Source organism: Eretmochelys imbricata, chromosome 21 (assembly GCF_965152235.1).
Source record: "Eretmochelys imbricata isolate rEreImb1 chromosome 21, rEreImb1.hap1, whole genome shotgun sequence".
Taxonomy (NCBI): Eukaryota; Metazoa; Chordata; order Testudines; family Cheloniidae; genus Eretmochelys; species Eretmochelys imbricata.
The window spans coordinates 17088969-17106386 of record NC_135592.1 but is presented as its reverse complement, the minus strand read 5'-3'; the positions used below and the strand labels follow the sequence as shown (position 1 = coordinate 17106386).

The following is a 17418-nucleotide window of genomic DNA, read 5'->3' as shown; positions in this document are numbered from 1 at the left end:
CAAACTGATATATTAGCCAAGCCAGCAAACAGCAAGCAGATGAGGAGACATGTCAGCAGACTGGAGACAGCAGGTAGACTGTACGTGGGCTATAAAATACTCAAAATCGTTTGGAAAGGGGAGGAGTAGAAAGAGGCTGGGGGACTTGGCGGAACAGCTGATCTGCTGAGAACCCCGAGGGAAACAGGTGACGTGGAACTCCCCTCCACTGTCTGCTGGGGTGACAGCTCACATAACCCATCCCCCTCTTTTCCCTCCATCCCCCCCAGAGAGGAAGCGTGTCAGCCGCTGTGCTTGTCCTTTTAAAAACTTCCCCTGCCCCGCCCTGCACGTCCTTTGTGTCTAGTCCCACAAATCCTTCCACTGACACTCAACAGCTTCACTGTCCATTTGCCTACAGCCACGTGTGGAGAAACAGTCCGTGGAGGAATCTCACTGGAAGCTCTGGCTGCCTTGGTATCCAGCTAGAGAGAGAGCAAACAGCGGACACAAGAGGCCTTGGGTTTTTTTCCCTCGCTCCTCTTCCCTCCTGCTCATCAGATCTGTGTCTGAAGGGTCGGGCAGGTCGGGGTGTATGCAGGGGGCGCTGGGTTGGGCTTGATGCCACGTCCCTTCATGTAAGAAATGAACTGGTCCGGGATCTCAGCCAGGACATCTTTGGCCAAGCGGGCCATGCTCAGGACGTGGTTCCCTGTGCGGTCGATGTAATCCCGGAACGGAACAAACTGGGAGAGAAGGAAAGCGTGTCAGACATACGAAGAGTGGAGAGATTTTCAAATGGAGATGGGGGACACTGCTCCTATGCAGACCGTCAGCAACACATCGGATGTGGGGGGCCAGATGGCCTACCTGGTCTTCTTAGGGCTGTCCTATGTTTCCACCAGCCAGCCTGCTTTGCACATGTCCTATGGAAGGGTAGCGGGTTGATGGCTACAGTGTGGTGTGACGTTAGAGCCACACTGGATGAGTGGATTTGACGGTTTTGGAAAGGAAAGATTATGAGAAGGGGGAGCCAGGAAGCATTAGTTCTAGCATGTACAGATTAGAGAAGCACACCGAGGCCTGGTTTGGAAATGAGGGTCTAGGGGTTTTTTCCTCTCCAAGCCAATACGTAGCTGAAACATAGGGGTTTTTTGTGGGTTTTTTTTTTTTTTTTTGGTGCTTGATAATTGTTTCACCCTTCTCTAGAGAAATATGGAGAACCCCTTCCCAAGGGGAACATCCAGCGTCAGGGCCAACCGACCGGCCTGAGGGGACCAACGGGACATGGGCTGCTATCACTGTGGCCAGAGAGGCCACAGACGGACCCAATGCCCCAGGCTCAGGGACAGACTGAGCAGACCGAACCCGCACAGGGTTAACTGGGTAGGGACCCAGCCAGAGGAAGGGCAGGCTTCCCAGGCAAGGGGGGCTGGCTGAAATCCTTCCCCAGTCATCTCATATTATCGACGGCCAAGGCAGGCTGTGTGAAGTGCGCCAACCACGTGTCTGATCTCAAACACTGTCATGGTTCAGAAAACTCCTGCTGCCCTTGGACAGGCCTGCCCTTGGAATGGGAAACCTGAGCCTGCCTGAACCCGGGGCCCGCTGGGGAGGCAGGGAAGGCTCCGGGCTGGTTTTTGACATGAGGGGAAGGAAAGCGCTGAGCTAGAAAAGTGTTGCAAATTTTACCTGGACAATGTCTCGCTCAGCGATCTTCCCTCGCGACGAGATTCTGATGTCATCGCCGTCCAGCTCCACCATGGCTGCGATGGGGGAGGGGGAGCAGAAGGGCAGTCAGTGCAGTGCAAGCAGTGACATGCTGGGAAGGAACCCCAGGGTATTTCCGTAGAGACGAGGCCTAGACTGGGGCTGATGAATATATTTACCAATGATGAACAGTGCTGACTGAGCTAGGGGAATGGGCAGTACAGTGGCAGAGGACATTTAAAAAAGAGTTAGGGTGTTTAAAGCATGAGAGAAAATAATGTTATAATGCCCTTAAACAAGCCAATGGGACACACTCATCGGGGATATTATATCCAGTTCTGGCCACCCCATCTCCAACAATGATCCAACAGAAAGAGAAGGGGTTCTGAAACGGATGGTGAAACGATTAGAGGCTGGAAAAGGCTATTGCATGAGGAGAGGCTGAAAAGATGTGGACTGTGTCCTTTAAAGAGGAGATGTATAAAAAGGACATGATTAGGAAAGAAATAATAAATAATAATGATACCAAATAATAAATCATATAGTGAAGGTAAATCAGGAGCTCCCGTTTACCCTCTCTCAAAATACAGAGCAAGGGGATATTCAAATAGCTGGATAGGAAGCATATTTTAAACGGATAAACAGAAATGTTTTTCCAACACAACATCCAATCAACCTATGGAATACAATGCCACAAGATATCTTTGTGGCCATGAGTTTAGAAGACTACAAAAAAGGATCATCGCTTCTGGGAGTAATTAGAACATCAGCAGTTACATTGAATAAGACTGAACAAGGCTCTGCTGCACCCTGCAGGGAGTGGGACCTAAATTCTGTGGCAAACCCCCTGGATTCTACCACAGAAATTCTATACATGCTGCAGCAGCTTCAGCTACATTTTAAAAAAGTTATTTAATAAAAGTTTTTATTAAATGAAATATTACAATGAGCAAAGCGACCAGCACAGCAGCCTCTGTGTTATTTATTTTGGGGTTGTGGGATAAGCAAATTAGATGTATGTTTCTGATAAAATGGTCAACAAAGAAACAGATAATGATGACACTGTCATTGTCATCGTTAAGTTTCAGAGTTAACATGCAACTGAGCTGAAAAGCGGGCAGGTCACACCTCTCAGAGCTATTTTTTCAAAAGTGAAAGAGGAGCAAAACTACTAAATTTCTGCTTAACCAACAACCTGCTCTAACGAACATGCCATTTAAAAAAAGAAAGCCTCTGAGAAAGTGGACATGGATATCAGCTGATGGGCAAACGAAGAACATGACAGACTTTGTACTTGGGAGTCACAGACGGAAATCAAGTGCGTTGTCATGAGCGTTATTTGCAGCTGATATCAGACCAGATCAGATCAGAGGTTAGTGCTGGCATCAATGAGATTAAGGCAGAGAGCAAAAGTGCCAAGAACTAAGATCTATGACATGGACAAATTAAAAGAACCAGATATCAGGAAATAATACAACAAAGCTTAGCAGAAGAATACCACATCTCTGGTGAAAGAAGAACTAGACATGGAAGTGACATGGAACAGTGTAAAAAAATGGGGTTATAAGAATCATAGAATCATAGAATATCAGGGTTGGAAGGGACCTCAGGAGGTCATCTAGTCCAACCCTCTGCTCAAAGCAGGACCATTCCCCAATTAAATCATCCCAGCCAGGGCTTTGTCAAGCCTGACCTTAAAAACTTCTAAGGAAGGAGATTCTACCACCTCCCTAGGTAACGCATTCCAGTGTTTCACCACTGAACGGCTGAACAAGTGTTGGCTACAAGGCCAAACCAAAGCAAGTGAGGTGGATAACAGATGAAGTGCTGCAGCCGAGAGACAAGCACAGGAAACGGAAATAAAAAGGAGGACAAAAGTTGAAGAGCCGAGTACAACAGACTGGCAGAGAGCTGAAACAAAAAGCAAAGGAATGACCTGAGAACCACACAATGTAAAGGTGTAGAAGAATAAGTGACATGGGTTGTAGCATAAGATAAAAGAACTGAGTGGGACCTAGGAGCTGAAGATGTTGGCGGTGAAAGACAAACACAAACAAATAACTGAGGATGAACAAGCAACGAATGAGCGAGAGATGGAATATTTTGAAGAGCTCTACAATGTGTAGATGGTGACAGTAGATGAAATGGTCCTGGAGAAGCTTCCCAGCACAAATGAGGGAGAGCAGATGTCAGAATTCTTAGAAGAAGTAGTAAAGATCTCAGGAGAAAGTTGGAATAAGAAAAAGGCACTGGGAAGTGACAGTCCTTGCTTACAGACGGCCCCCCAACCTGAAGCAAATACTCACCAGCAACCACACACCACACAACAAAAACACTAATCCAGGAACCTAACCTTGCAACAAAGCCCGTTGCCAACTGTGTCCACAGATCTATTCAGGGGACACCATCATAGGGCCTAATCACATCAGCCACACTATCAGAGGCTCGTTCACCTGCACATCTACCAATGTGATATATGCCATCATGTGCCAGCAATGCCCCTCTGCCATGTACATTGGCCAAACCGGACAGTCTCTACATAAAAGAATAAATGGACACAAATCAGACATCAGGAATTATAACATTCATAAACCAGTCGGAGAACACTTCAATCTCTTTGGTCACTCGATTACAGACCTAAAAGTGGCAATTCTTCAACAAAAAAACTTCACAAACAGACTCCAACGAGAGACTGCTGAATTGGAATTAATTTGCAAACTGGATACAATTAACTTAGGCTTGAATAAAGACTGGGAGTGGATGGGTCATTACACAAAGTAAAAACATTTCCCCATGTTTATTTCCCTCACCCTCTCCCCCGCTGTTCCTCAGAAGTTCTTGTCAACTGCTGGAAATGGCCCACCTTGATTATCACTACAAAAGGTTCCCCCCCCCGCCGGCTCTGCTGCTAGTAATAGCTCACCTTACCTGATCACTCTCCTTACAGTGTGTATGGTAACACCCACTGTTTCATGTTCTCTGTGTATATAAATCTCCCCCCTGTATTTTCCACTGAATGCATCTGATGAAGTTAGCTGTAGCTCATGAAACCTCATGCTCAGATAAATTTGTTAGTCTCTAAGGTGCCACAAGTCCTCCTTTTCTGTTTACGGATACAGACTAACACGGCTGCTACTCTGAAACCTGTAACCCCAAAGCTGCTGCAAGCAGGAATACAAGGTCAAGGCAATGCACAAGCTGTTCAACAAGATTTACCAAGAAGAGCAAGTGCCGTGTGAATGGGGGAAAGTAATAACAGTACCAACCTACAGACAAGGATATACGAGTAAGTGCAAGAACTACCGAGGAATCGGCTTATTGAGGGTGCTGGAAAAGCATCACCAAGCTGTTGTAGAGGAGAAGGAAAAGGTACATGGAAGCAGCACTGGCAGGATATTAGACTAGAATGAAGTACCATAGATCAGCTATTTGTGATATGGCAGAAACTGGAGAAGTCCATAGAACACAAGTGCACCTGTTACCGTATAGACTTCAAACAGGCTTTTGATAGCATTTGGCAGAAAGGCTTCTGGAAAGTTACGAGAATGTATGGCATCTCCAAAAAACTGATCAAGCTGATAGAAAACATCTACAGCAAGTCAATGAGTGCAGTGAAAGTAGACAAGAAGTTGATGGAATGGTTCAGGATGACCATCGGAGTGAGACAAGGATGCGCGCTATCACCCGATTTGTTCAACTTGGTACTGGAAGCAGTAATGACTGGAGCACCAAGAGATGAAACGGAAGGAGTCATATTATGTGGTAGGACAGTGCGTAGCCTTAAATTCACAGACAATATTGACCTCACAGCATTGACCAAGGCAGATTTACAGATTATAACTCACCAGGTAGCCTGGGAAAGCATTCAGATTGAATACCAGCATGGGAAGACAAAAATGGCAGCAATTGGGAGACAAGAGGAAAAGGTAAAGATCAAACTCGGAGATTAAGAACTAGAATAGATGGGAAAATGTGCATACCTTGGAGAACTGGAAGAGGACATCAAAAGAAGAATCAGACTAGCCACTACTGTCTTCAGAAACTTCTGCCAGATCTGGAAGGCTAATGCCATTTTGATAAAACCAAAAATCAGTGTATATGATACAGCTGTCATGCCAACATGGCTGCACAAGTCACAATGTTGGAGGATGAGGAAAATCGATGAACGAAAGACTTTGACTGCAGAGATGAAGTGGCTGAGGGGAATACTGTGAATTCAAGACTGCAGAAAATAAAAAATGAAGAGATAAGAAAAAGGCAAATGAACAGGGCAAGAAATACCGCTGTTTCCGAAGCTTCAAGAAAGACGACTGTAATGGTTTGGACATGTGTCAAGAATGGACCTGGAAGGATACCATACATGGTGATCGTATCAGAGTGCAAGGAACTAGAAATAGAGGAAAACCAAGGATGCACAGGATAGACATGGTGAAGAATGACATAGAACGGAAAGAGTTAAAGATGAATGAAGCTGATACAAGACAGAAAGGGGGGGACAGTCTTTGTTCAGCGAGCCTCATCATCACTGTGGAGCTAACAGCTGGGAACCAAACAAGAAGAGCTATTGTTTCAAGCTGGCAGGTTTCAGAGTAGCAGCCGTGTTAGCCTGTATTTGCAAAAAGAAAAAGAGTACTTGTGGCACCTTAGAGACTAACCAATTTATTTGAGCATAAGCTTTTGTGAGCTACAGCTCACTTCATCAGATGCATCCGATGAAGTGAGCTGCAGCTCACGAAAGCTTATGCTCAAATAAATTGGTTAGTCTCTAAGGTGCCACAAGTACTCCTTTTCTTGTTTCAAGCTGCAGACTCAGGAGCTCAGCAGTGGTTTGCACTCACGTTTTTTCTTTTGTTAAAAAATTCCTTATTCATTTTTCTAACTAATGGAGCAACAAATAAAAATGCAAAGAACACAACTCTTAAATGAATACAGCAATCGATAGTACTGTCCTTAGAACAGAGGAATGCAAACATACTAGTGTACTGCTTTATGCATTTAGCTACTGTTTTCTTTTCAAATTTCAACATGGGGAAGGGTCAGTGCATAATCACAGGACAAGTGGATAGTAGTCACAAATGTGACTGCAAACATAATGACAGCACGTATGAGACATGTTATATCACAGCTGCATTACTGCAACTATGTGACACCAAATTTGGGTGCATTTGTCTCCATTTTGTTGCTGATACACAGACATTTGTTCCTCACGGCTGTGCTTTCAACCTTTCGGAGTAAATTGGAGGACTGGTGGAATTCTTTTTCTGAGTATATTTTGCTGCTAATTAGACACATTGTCAAGGTTCCTTCCCCACTCTGAACTCTAGGGTACAGATGTGAGGACCTGCATGAAAACCTCCTAAGCTTATTTTTACCAGCTTAGGTTAAAACTTCCCCAAGGCACAAACTATTTTACCTTTTGCCCTTGGACTTTATCGCTGCCACCACCAAACGTCTAACAAGTATATAATTGGGAAAGAGCCTGTTTGGAAACATCTTTCCCCCCAAAATCCTCCCAAACGTTACACCCCCTTTCCTGGGGAAGGCTTGATAAAAATCCTCACCAATTTGCATAGGTGAACACAGACCCAAACCCTTGGATCTTAAGAACAATGAAAAAGCAATCAGGTTCTTAAAAGAAAAATTTTAATAGAAGAAAAAGTAAAAAGAATCACCTCTGTAAAATCAGGATGGTAAATACCTTACAGGGTAATTAGATTCAAAACATAGAGAATCCCTCTAGGCAAAACCTGAAGTTACAAAAAGACACAAAAACAGGAATATCCATTCCATTCAGCACAGCTTATTTTCTCAGCCATTTAAAGGAATCAGAATCTAACCCATATCTAGCTAGATTATTTACTAAATTCGAAGACTGCATTCCTGTTCTGTCCCCGGCAAAAGCATCACACAGCCAGAGAGAGGGGCTTTGTTTTTCCCTCCCCCCAGTTTTTGAAAGTATCTTGTCTCCTCATTGGTCATTTTGGTCAGGTGCCAGTGAGGTTATCCTAGCTTCTTTACCCTTTACAGGTGAGAGGATTTTTCCTCTGGCCAGGAGGGATTTTAAAGGGGTTTACCCTTCCCTTTATATTTATGACACACGTCCTTATGCTTTTTATTGTTCACTGAATGATTGAGTTCATCTGTTAATTTCAGTGTATGAACTTTTGGCAAGGGGAAGAGTTCTGTATTTAAAACTAGGGAAAGACTTTGGCATATAATACTCCTGCATTTTTGTGATTTGGGGTAGTTTAGCTGAGGCCTGGTAGCATTTCCAGTGTTGTGGCTAGCTCAGCCTGCTTTATATAAAGGCTGTGCTTTCCAGGCAAATCCATTAAACAGATTGTTCTGGAAAAATCATAGAGATAATTAACTGAATATCATTTTGATGTTCTGCCATATTTCCTACCAATCCCTTTAGCTACCTACATAGCTTTTTCCTCTCCTATTAGTCAGTATGGCATACAGTGAAGCCTGGTATATATTGTTTGCAAGACATTCTTTATTATTGACCTTCTTAACAAAATCTTCTAATGGCAACATTAGCTTATTAGTTTATTATTTCTAATAGCCACATTAGTTTATATTTCCACGTATTGCCTAATGGTTGTATAACTGATAGCAGGAATCTATAGAAAGTGGCATGTGATATATTTTGCATAAGAAATTGCAGAAATCCAATTTTTTAGTTGAAATTAAATCTCAAACTTTTTTGCAAAAAGAACAGGAGTACTTGTGGCACCTTAAAGACTAACAAATTTATTTAAGCATAAGCTTTCATGAGCTACAGCTCACTTCATCTGTATGCCTCCGATGAAGTGAGCTGTAGCTCACGAAAGCTTATGCTCAAATAAATTTGTTAGTCTCTAAGCTGCCACAAGTCCTCCTGTTCTTTTTGCGGATACGGACTAACACGGCTGCTACTCTGAAACTTTATTTGGTTTTCTAGACACACATTTTTACTGTGAAGTTAACCTTCCAACCCACGAAGGGTTTAACATTGAACACAACTTTGGGTTGATGAACATTTTAATTTATTGGACTATATCCCAGGCTGTAAACACATCACTCCAAGATTGAAATGATATCTTTCTGTGAATTAAAATAGAAGTACCCCAATGTTTGGAGCTCAGTCAGCCTAGCCAGGTTATACAGTAGTTATGCAAAGTATATGTTGCAAATGTTCTAATTATTGTTCCATGAAATACTAGATTTATGAAAGTTCTGTGTAGTTGGGAAACCATTCTAACTTTGATCGCTCTCTGAGACCACTGAATCTAGATGGTCCTGATATAAATCCTCATGCGTCACAGCATAAGTCAACCTCGAACTGAGAAGCGTTAGGAAACAAACTCCCCTAAGGACAGGTTATTCCATTACTTCTGATGCAGTGCTGGCTACTGTCAGAGACAGGAACCTGAACTAGACAGACTCTGTTCTGATCCATTATGGAGGTGCTATGGTCCTGCGCCGGGTGATGTGCCCTGACACGAGACTACTCTACATTTTGGGGTATCCTCACTGACGGGAGCAGCTGCTGGCTCCCAGCACTGCCCGTGAGAGCAGTTCCGGTGCAGAGCCAATAGTTGGGAGGGAAGGGGAGCAACAGACCAGTTGCGGCCTGACCCCAGATGAGGAACATCCACACTAACAGGCAAGCTGGGTGGAGATGTCCCATTCCCGCCCACCACCATCTGCTGAACGTGCAGTAGCCAGGCTCAGTACAACCTCACAGTTGCTGCCACTGTCCTTTTTGCCTCTCCCCTAGGCAACAGCAACAATCAGTGCAGACAGCACCGCCCCCAGTAACTGGTGCTGTATCTTTATCTTATCATTAAGCTGTTGTCTAGTCTGTCGTGATGTTGTCGATCTGAGCTGGGGGGCAGCGGGGAGTCTTAGCAGGAAGTTCAGCCCTACCTGTGTGTGCTGGAGCTGGTACTTGGGATGACCCCATAAATCACTGTGATTCGACAAGCAGGTGCTACCATACTGGCAGGAGCAGCAAGATGGCAAAAGCACTTTTGCCCGAGAAGAAATGTCCTGGTCGTGCAGACGAGGCCAGGATCTGCGAGACCGTGACAGACTGAGCAGCTGCTCTCTGTGAATGAGTGGGTTGATGAGAAAGCAGCACAATGCCTAGCAGTGTTTGTGGCTGGGGATGGCAAAGCACTTTACCAGCAGCTTCCCCGTGCAGAACTTCCTAACCTGCTGGTGCAGGAAGATACCAGACTGGATTCTGGACCTGATTACACCTAGAGCTACAAATTTGGAAGCAGATATTGGGGTTTTCTTAAAGGTAGCAGCTGTTAATTCCCACCCCGAAGGTAGGGTGACCAGACAGCAAATGTGAAAAATCGGGACAGGGGGTGGGGCGTAATAGAAGCCTGTATGAGAAAAAGACCCCAGAATGGGGACTGTCCCTATAAAATCGGGACGTCTGGTCACCCTACCCGAAGATGACTCCTTTGCAGCTCTTCAAGGGCTAGGGAAGTGGCAAAAACATGGGAGGAATCCCAGATGCAAGCTATTCGCAGGCATCCCATTGGTGCAATGAGAGAGACAGTTTCCTGAGTGGATCCCGGCCAGATGACATTTTCAGGTGATGTGGCGGCAAAGGCCATTGGAGGTGGAATTGCCCAAGCAAAGGGAAGCCACACCCAGGGAAACAAGTAGTTGATGTAAAGAGTCACCTCTTACTATGTGTCTGGGGGCATTGATGGCTGGAAAATCACAATGCTGCTGGATCCAGGATCTGAAATAAGTCTGATCCATGGTGAACCTCCAGTGCTGAAGGGGAAGAAAATTTGTACTGCAGGAGTTAAACTGGGAACTATTAATCATCAGCCACTGCAGACAACAGGAGAAATCCAACACCCTCTGAACCAGGGGTCTCTGCATACAACATGGACTTTTCTTGTGTGACCAGTATTTCTAGTACTGTGGGGCTGGGAGTGGATTCTTCCAAGGACAAGAACTCCTGGTGTGTTAACAGAATACACTTGGCCCTGGATATTATTTAGATTGCCCTCCTGGATGTGGGCAGGAGGAAGTCTGGACACTGGAGAGCAACTTCTGATGCCTTTGCGGTTCCTCTAACACAGCTACAGGGGGAGGGAGAGGAACGGCTCCTGGGTGGCTCAGAATAAAGTGATGGTGAAGCCAGGTCATCCTGCAGTAATGCCCCTAAGGATAAACGACAGGTGCAGTGACCCTGTGGGAGTGTTTGAAGCTACCGAGATCCAGTCAGGATGGCTGTGCAGCTGAACTCTGGTTTGAGCTGGACTAAAGCGGAGTTTGGGTAAGAGCAATTCATGTGACTGACCTGGAGATGCAGCTGTGAATTATCAGACGCGGGGGTCAGTGTCCAGTGTAGCTGATGTCTCAAAGCCTCTCACAAGGGCAGAGTTCAAAAGCTGGGAAGCAGCCTGGTCAATAAAAGAGCTTGGGGTTGACTTGACAGACAGTCGTAGAAGGTGATGGACAGAAGTGCTAGTGTGTTCTCCAGGACTAAAGGAGTGCTCGGGAGATATGATCGGGTACAACAGTCAATTGCGTAAGCCAGGGAGTGTTCCCGCGAGCCAGCCCCCACCTGGGATTCCCTGGAGCGTCAGGTCGCAGTGAAAGAGAAGCGAAATCACATGCTGGAGGATGGCCTGGCAGCAATCTTCATCATCTGGGCAGCTCCAATTGTAATTGTGATAAAGCCCAATGGAAACTTGTGGCTCTGCACTCACTACAGGGAGATTTAATTCACAGACAGTGCAAGGCAGCAACCCCTTTCCGCACAGCAGACACACTGGACAACATGCCAGGAACAAAATCTGTCAGTCATTTGGGCTTGGTACCTGGAGGTTATCGGATGAAAGGGGCACCTAAAAACCAAAAGAAAGCTGCCTGGTGACCCCCTATGGGCTGGTTCTGTTCTGCAGACAACCTTTCGGACTCACGCATGCCCCAGGGACGTTGCAGGGGGCAGTCAGGGGTCTGAAAACAGCCTCACATACTTAGATGATTTCACGTGCTCTCACGCAACACGGGAGGAACACCTGGTAGGACTCTAGAGCTTGTTATGGAGTCAGGGTTTAAAGCTGCAGGAAATGAAGGTCAGTTTTGAGGGGTGGCATCACCTTCCTAGGACGTACAGTCAGTGAGGCCGGGCTGGGGCCCCTCCCCCAGGAACGGAACGTGATAAAGGTTCCCACGGACCTGGAGGAGGCCCAGCGGTGTGTTGGCCTCTGCACTTCTAAAGGAGCTTTGTAAGGAATGCAGCAGGGCAGGCGGCACCCCACTGCCAGGGAACCAAGAGTAACTTTGTCTGGACAGAGTGACACCCAAAAGCGCTTGGACTCCGGAGGAAGGACTCCAAACTCTGCTGGGCTTCAATTCCTGGGTCCATCCCATCTGGTCGCGATACCCCAAGATGCCTCAAAGGCTGCTGCCGGGTTTGCGCTTGAACAAATTGATGAGCTCAGTAGGTGCAACCCCAGTGGCTTTTTGAGGTGATAAATTAAATGAGAGAGTAACCAAGTGTTCGGCTGCCCAACGGGAGCATTTGGCTATTGTGGCGGCCCCCAAGGCCCATCATCCCTGTCTGCTAGGTCCAGGATTCACAGTGTACACACACCCCAGTGCCCTGCAGTGGCTCCTTACAAAGCCCTGCCCAGGGGGACGCCCATGGAGAAGGATTTACAAACTGTCCAGAGATACGTTCACCATGAACCTGGAAAGCAAAATGTGGCTGCAGATACCTCCAGCCAGGCGAGGGCAGTGAGAACAGCCTCAGTCTAGCCTTGCGAGGACATCTGGCAAGAGCAGCCTAAAGACCCTTACATTTGCTGTGCCAACAGACCCAAGCAGGAGACCCAGACTGGGAAGAGTCAACGCAGCTCAGGAGTGACTGGCTGGCGAATGAAGGCAACAGGACCATCTTGCCAGCAAGTTGACAGAGAACAGTACTGGAGTGTCTTCAAGCTAATGAAGCAGCAGGCCACCTCGGGTACGGAAAGACACTGAGCCAGGGATCCGATAGATTTCGTTGGCTGAGTATGGCTGCTGATGTTAAGGACCAGATACTTTCCTGTCTTACCTGTCAAGCAAGAAGAGGCAGAACTCCCTTACAGGAAATGCTCCAAGCTAGTATGCCCTTGGGAGCGCAGACAAATTGACTTGAAAGGCTCTCTGCGAGAAACCCCAGCTGGAAATCAGGATTTGCTGGCAACATCCGACACTTTTCACAGTATGGGGTGGTGCAATCAGTGGAGGATGAAAGGACTCTGACAGTTATGGCTGCATTGATGAAACACCTAATGTTGCATTTCAGCCCACCAAGCTGCGTCTGCAGTGAGCAAGGGAAGGACTCTGAATCACGGCCGTTACATGGGGTTTGCTGACAACTCCAGCTAACCAAGGTGAGGCCCAATGCCACGCACCCGATGAGTAATGGGGGAGTGGAGAAAGTGAACTGGACCACTGGCTGTATGCTTAGAGTCTTAGTCAGTGGAGACCAGCGAGAATAGGGTACAAAGTCACCGTTTGTCATCTTTGCATAGAACACCAGCCAGCACTCAACTACCCATGGCTCTCCTTCCGAGATTATTGCTGGACTCCTCAAAATCCAGGCTTCCCTGTGATGTGATGTTCAGGCAGCAAGAACCGACAAGACCCTACCTGCCTGAGGACAGCAACCCAAAAGGTGGAGGAACAGATGAGCCAGAAGGGAGCATGCCAGGCAGAAGATGTCAGGAAAAAGGAGCATTACGTGCCATCCAGGAAGGAGAGAAAGTGTGACTATGCAGCTGGAAAAAGCGGCCTGGAAAAAATCCCTAACTTACTCCTTTCATGGTAGGTAAAAACTAAACAACTTATCCTTGCTGATACAAAAAGCAAGAGCTCACTCCTTTTAGTGCATGGAGAACTGGTGCACGGATTCACTGAAAGAAAGGAGAAAGCAAACAATGAGGACGTTCCACCACCATCTCAGATTTGGAGGTACCCCAGCAGGTACCTGTGGCTGGTAACAGGAGACTGGCTGTGGAGGAGGAATTGCCAGGTGCCCTTTGAACCTCAACACACTACAGTCTCCAACAGGCAGTCTGTCCACAATGGATAGGCCTGACCTAGAGGACATGAACCCTGCACTTGCTGATATTCTAGATCCAGCCATGGGTGATGTCTCCATGACTGAATATAGGACTGGAGCAAAGCAGACGACCTGCATTCCGAGGAGATACTTTTTTAAGTTCTTTAACTAGAGGGAAACATTGGAATGATCACTGCAGACAGCACCTCCATCAAGAGATGGTGTTGTATCTTTAGCTTCGTGCTAAGTTGTTGTTATGTATATTATTGTGTTGATCTGACCTGGGGGTTTAGCAGGAAGCTCAGACCTGCCTGTATGGAATGGAGTTGATACTTGTAGTGTCCCAATAAATCCCCATGATTCTATAAGTGAGTGTTATACAATCATGCTAGCAGCTGGTGACCCAGCAGAGGAGGAAAAGTAACTGCTGTCACCGTCCCCAACTGCTTCTGACCTGGAGGAAGATCAGCTGGGAGACTCAATCCTGCCCACCCCCTTGAGCTACTTAAGGTGAGCCAACCCCTACATGTTACCAGCTGTGTAAGCGTGCAAGTGAACAATTGGGAATTTGCGTGTGTGTGTGTGTGTGTGTGTAGGGGACAAACAGGCAGGCTATTTGGTTTCTTGGGTAGGCAAAAGGCAGGGGGAGGACTGAAGGGAAATAATTTAACATTTTTAAATGAACAAATGCTGAATTCTAACTGCCTCTGTGACTTGTTCCCTGACCACACGCTGGGCTTTCCGTTCCTGTGGGGAAACATTCCAGCTAATGTGTTTGGGGAAAGCAATGTCACTGGACAATGTGATCGCTACTCCCTGGTTGGGTCCCTGCTGTGCACTGGGATTAGCCTTGGTCTTAAAACTCTCTCCGGTAGCATGCCAGGGGCACCCCAATGCAAACCATTACTATAGGCACTAAGGCGCTATGGGCCCTAGCCCAGGGCAGGTCCAGTATGCTCCCTGCCATCTGCCTTCAATGCTGCACTCCTCCCAGAGCCTCACACACCCTGCCTTTCCCCCCAGCCCTCTCCCAGCCGCCAGGGAATCAGCCCCTCCTGGCCCCCCACCACTCCTAGTCTGGGAAACAGACCAGCCCCAGCATTACCACACTGCCCCCTGCTGGCCTATCCCTGCTCAGCTGAGCCCTCACAATTGCCCGTGTTAAAATGCAGAGGAGAGGGCCAATGGCTGCAAGACCCCTACACGCTGCCCCCTCATTCCCTCTCTCTCCTCACCATAAACATGCCTGAGCCTACCAGAACTCCTCCAGCACAACCAGGGCTGACAAGAATTATTATTAAGCCCACCTAGGAATCCTGGTGTTTGAACAGTAAAGAAACAATCAGTAACAAAACGCACAACTTGGTTATTCAGCCTAAAGGAGCAAAGGGAGGTGCAAGCCCAATGTCAACAAACCCCCCTTTTCAGGTTGCTTTTCAATGTGCCGAGCAAGGGGCAGACTGCTCCCCAGCCTGCTAGCTCCCACTGCGGGGAGGTTTTCCTGACATCTAGCCTTAGCAGACCTTTGCTCAGTCCTTTCAGACCCACTGCACATGCAGCGGTGCTAGGACTGGGGAGGCAGATAGTCATAGCCCCCCATCTTTATAACACAGGCCCAGTCTGGGGGGCAGGGGGCAGCGTTGGCAGGCATAGAGTGGCGGTGGGGAAGCTGATCGGTATCACAACATACGAAGGGTTCAGCACCCTTGTGCAAGCCCCACAGGCTTGCCTGGCATGATGTAGCACTGGGACACCCCACGCTCAGCTCCTGGGGTGGCGTCTTGGCCAAAGCAGGGGGGATTCCTTGAGTGCATGTGAGGGAATGTTGTCAAGTGCAGAACTTGTCCAGCCGGGGCGGCCCATTCCCTGCAGCATTCTGAGCCTAGGCAGTCGGCTTGGGCAGGCCAGGCTTGGCTTTTTGCTTTTCACACTCCTCCTGCTCTCCTCCCCTGGGCAGCCAGTGTACACAGACAGATGCTGCTCTCTAGACCTAGTGACTCCCTCTAGTGAGCCTCATTTAGCTCTTATCTAATTGTTGCAAGGGGTTGCTGTGTCAACACAGAGTGCCTAAGCACCAGCTGCCACCTGATGGGGGACTCCCTGCAGGGTTAGCCTTTGGCCATCTGTTCACTTCTCCAGTTCTTTGCTAGCCCCTTTGCAAGGCCCTGGTGCATCTGCTCCAAAATAGGGAATTCTTCCTTCACCCCGGGGGAGGGGGCCTGCAGGCTGCGCACACAGAGCGGAGGGAGATCGCTAAATGAGGATTTTGTATCAAGAAAGACAGAGAGAGGGAGGAGGCTCCTGACCTGACAAACTCTCAGATATTTTATACTGGGAACCTTGAAGCTACAAGCTGATGGGTTTGAAAGAAAACCCCTCTGACAAATGGGGCAGGGCACCTGGAGTCAGCCCAGTGACCCTGCAATCGATGGGCTGCACAAACCACACCAGCTGAGGCTCTGGCCTAGCTTATCCTCAGGTTGTGAGGTCAATCTGCTTGCACGCCCAGTATTACCATGGCATCACAGTCAGTCGCTAACGAATTCAGTATCACCACACCTTTGGGAGGTAGGAAAGCTCTGTCCCCGGGGACTGAGGCACCCGCAGAGGAGGTGCTAGGTCTACAAAGGGACTTTGGTGCCTAACTGCCCCTTTAGGTACTTTCCAACATGTAGATGTCAAGGCCTTGCCCCTGCTCTGTCTCTTTCCCTCGAGGCCCCGCCCCTGCTCCACCTCTTCCTCCCAGATTAAAAAACAACAGACGTCCGGGCTTTTCCAATGGTACCCGGACACACAAGCTGAAACCTGGCCTGTCTGGGTGAACACCGGCCGGGTGGCAACCCTAGACATCACTGAGCTCCTCAAACCCCTGCTCCCCTGGCCACACCTTCATTTCTGCCGGTACACCTCGTAGGGGCTATGTTCCTGCCAGGCAGCAGGCACAAAGTCCTGACCCCACTGAGCTGCTTGGCGCCACGCTCACACCTAAGTCCCGGCAGGATTCTCAAATTAAGCGTCGTCCCACCCATCTTGCCCACGGGCCGGTCCAATAGGTGTGCTCAGAGCATGCCTACCGATTCCCCTCTCCCAAAAGACAACAGGGAGCAGGCAGGTTCAGAAGAGAAAAAGAGTGTGTATGGCCCATGGCCCGTGGCTAAAGTGCTGCCCTGGAGCGAGGGAGACCTGCTTTCACACACCCCTGACTGATTGGAACAGGGCCTTGAGCCCAGGAATGCCCTACCCACTGGGCTACACAGTCTGTCTCTTGCTCCATGAATATTGCATTACTGGCCCAGAGGAATGGCCCCAGCAGGTGAGATGGAGCAAGATACACCCAGAAAACCCCTAATCGTGTGGTCAGGGGCCCCCTGGGAGGGAGGAGACCCGAGATCAAAGCTGTGCTCCACAGCAGGGCTTTGAGGGCAGGTCTCCCGTGTGCCAGGTGGGCACCCTGGGCTATTGGCAGGAGCAGGAGCTGACCTGGCATCTAACTCCAGGAGCGGGTTCCAGGCTGGGAATCCTGAGCGGAGATGGCCCTCACTATCTAAGAGGGGCAGGGCTTGGGCTGGCCCATCTTCTGAGCACCTCCTACTAGCTGGTGTAGGTGGCTCCTTGCTCAGGGTCTGTCCTCTGTGAATGCCTTTCTGAGCTGC

At 48.0% G+C, this 17418-nt stretch overlaps 1 protein-coding gene across 3 annotated transcripts in view; it reads right to left on the bottom strand.

Moving 5' to 3' along the window:
* Positions 1-536: 536 nt before the first annotated feature.
* CPNE5 (copine 5) overlaps positions 537-17418 on the bottom strand; it is a 190540-nt gene continuing 173658 nt past the window's right edge. For all 3 annotated transcript variants that reach the window (XM_077839213.1, XM_077839214.1, XM_077839215.1), the window contains 2 exons: positions 1672-1745; positions 537-725 (listed from right to left, as the gene is read on the bottom strand). In XM_077839213.1, coding sequence (XP_077695339.1) covers positions 537-725; positions 1672-1745 — 263 coding nt within the window. The remainder of the gene's footprint in view (positions 726-1671; positions 1746-17418) is intronic.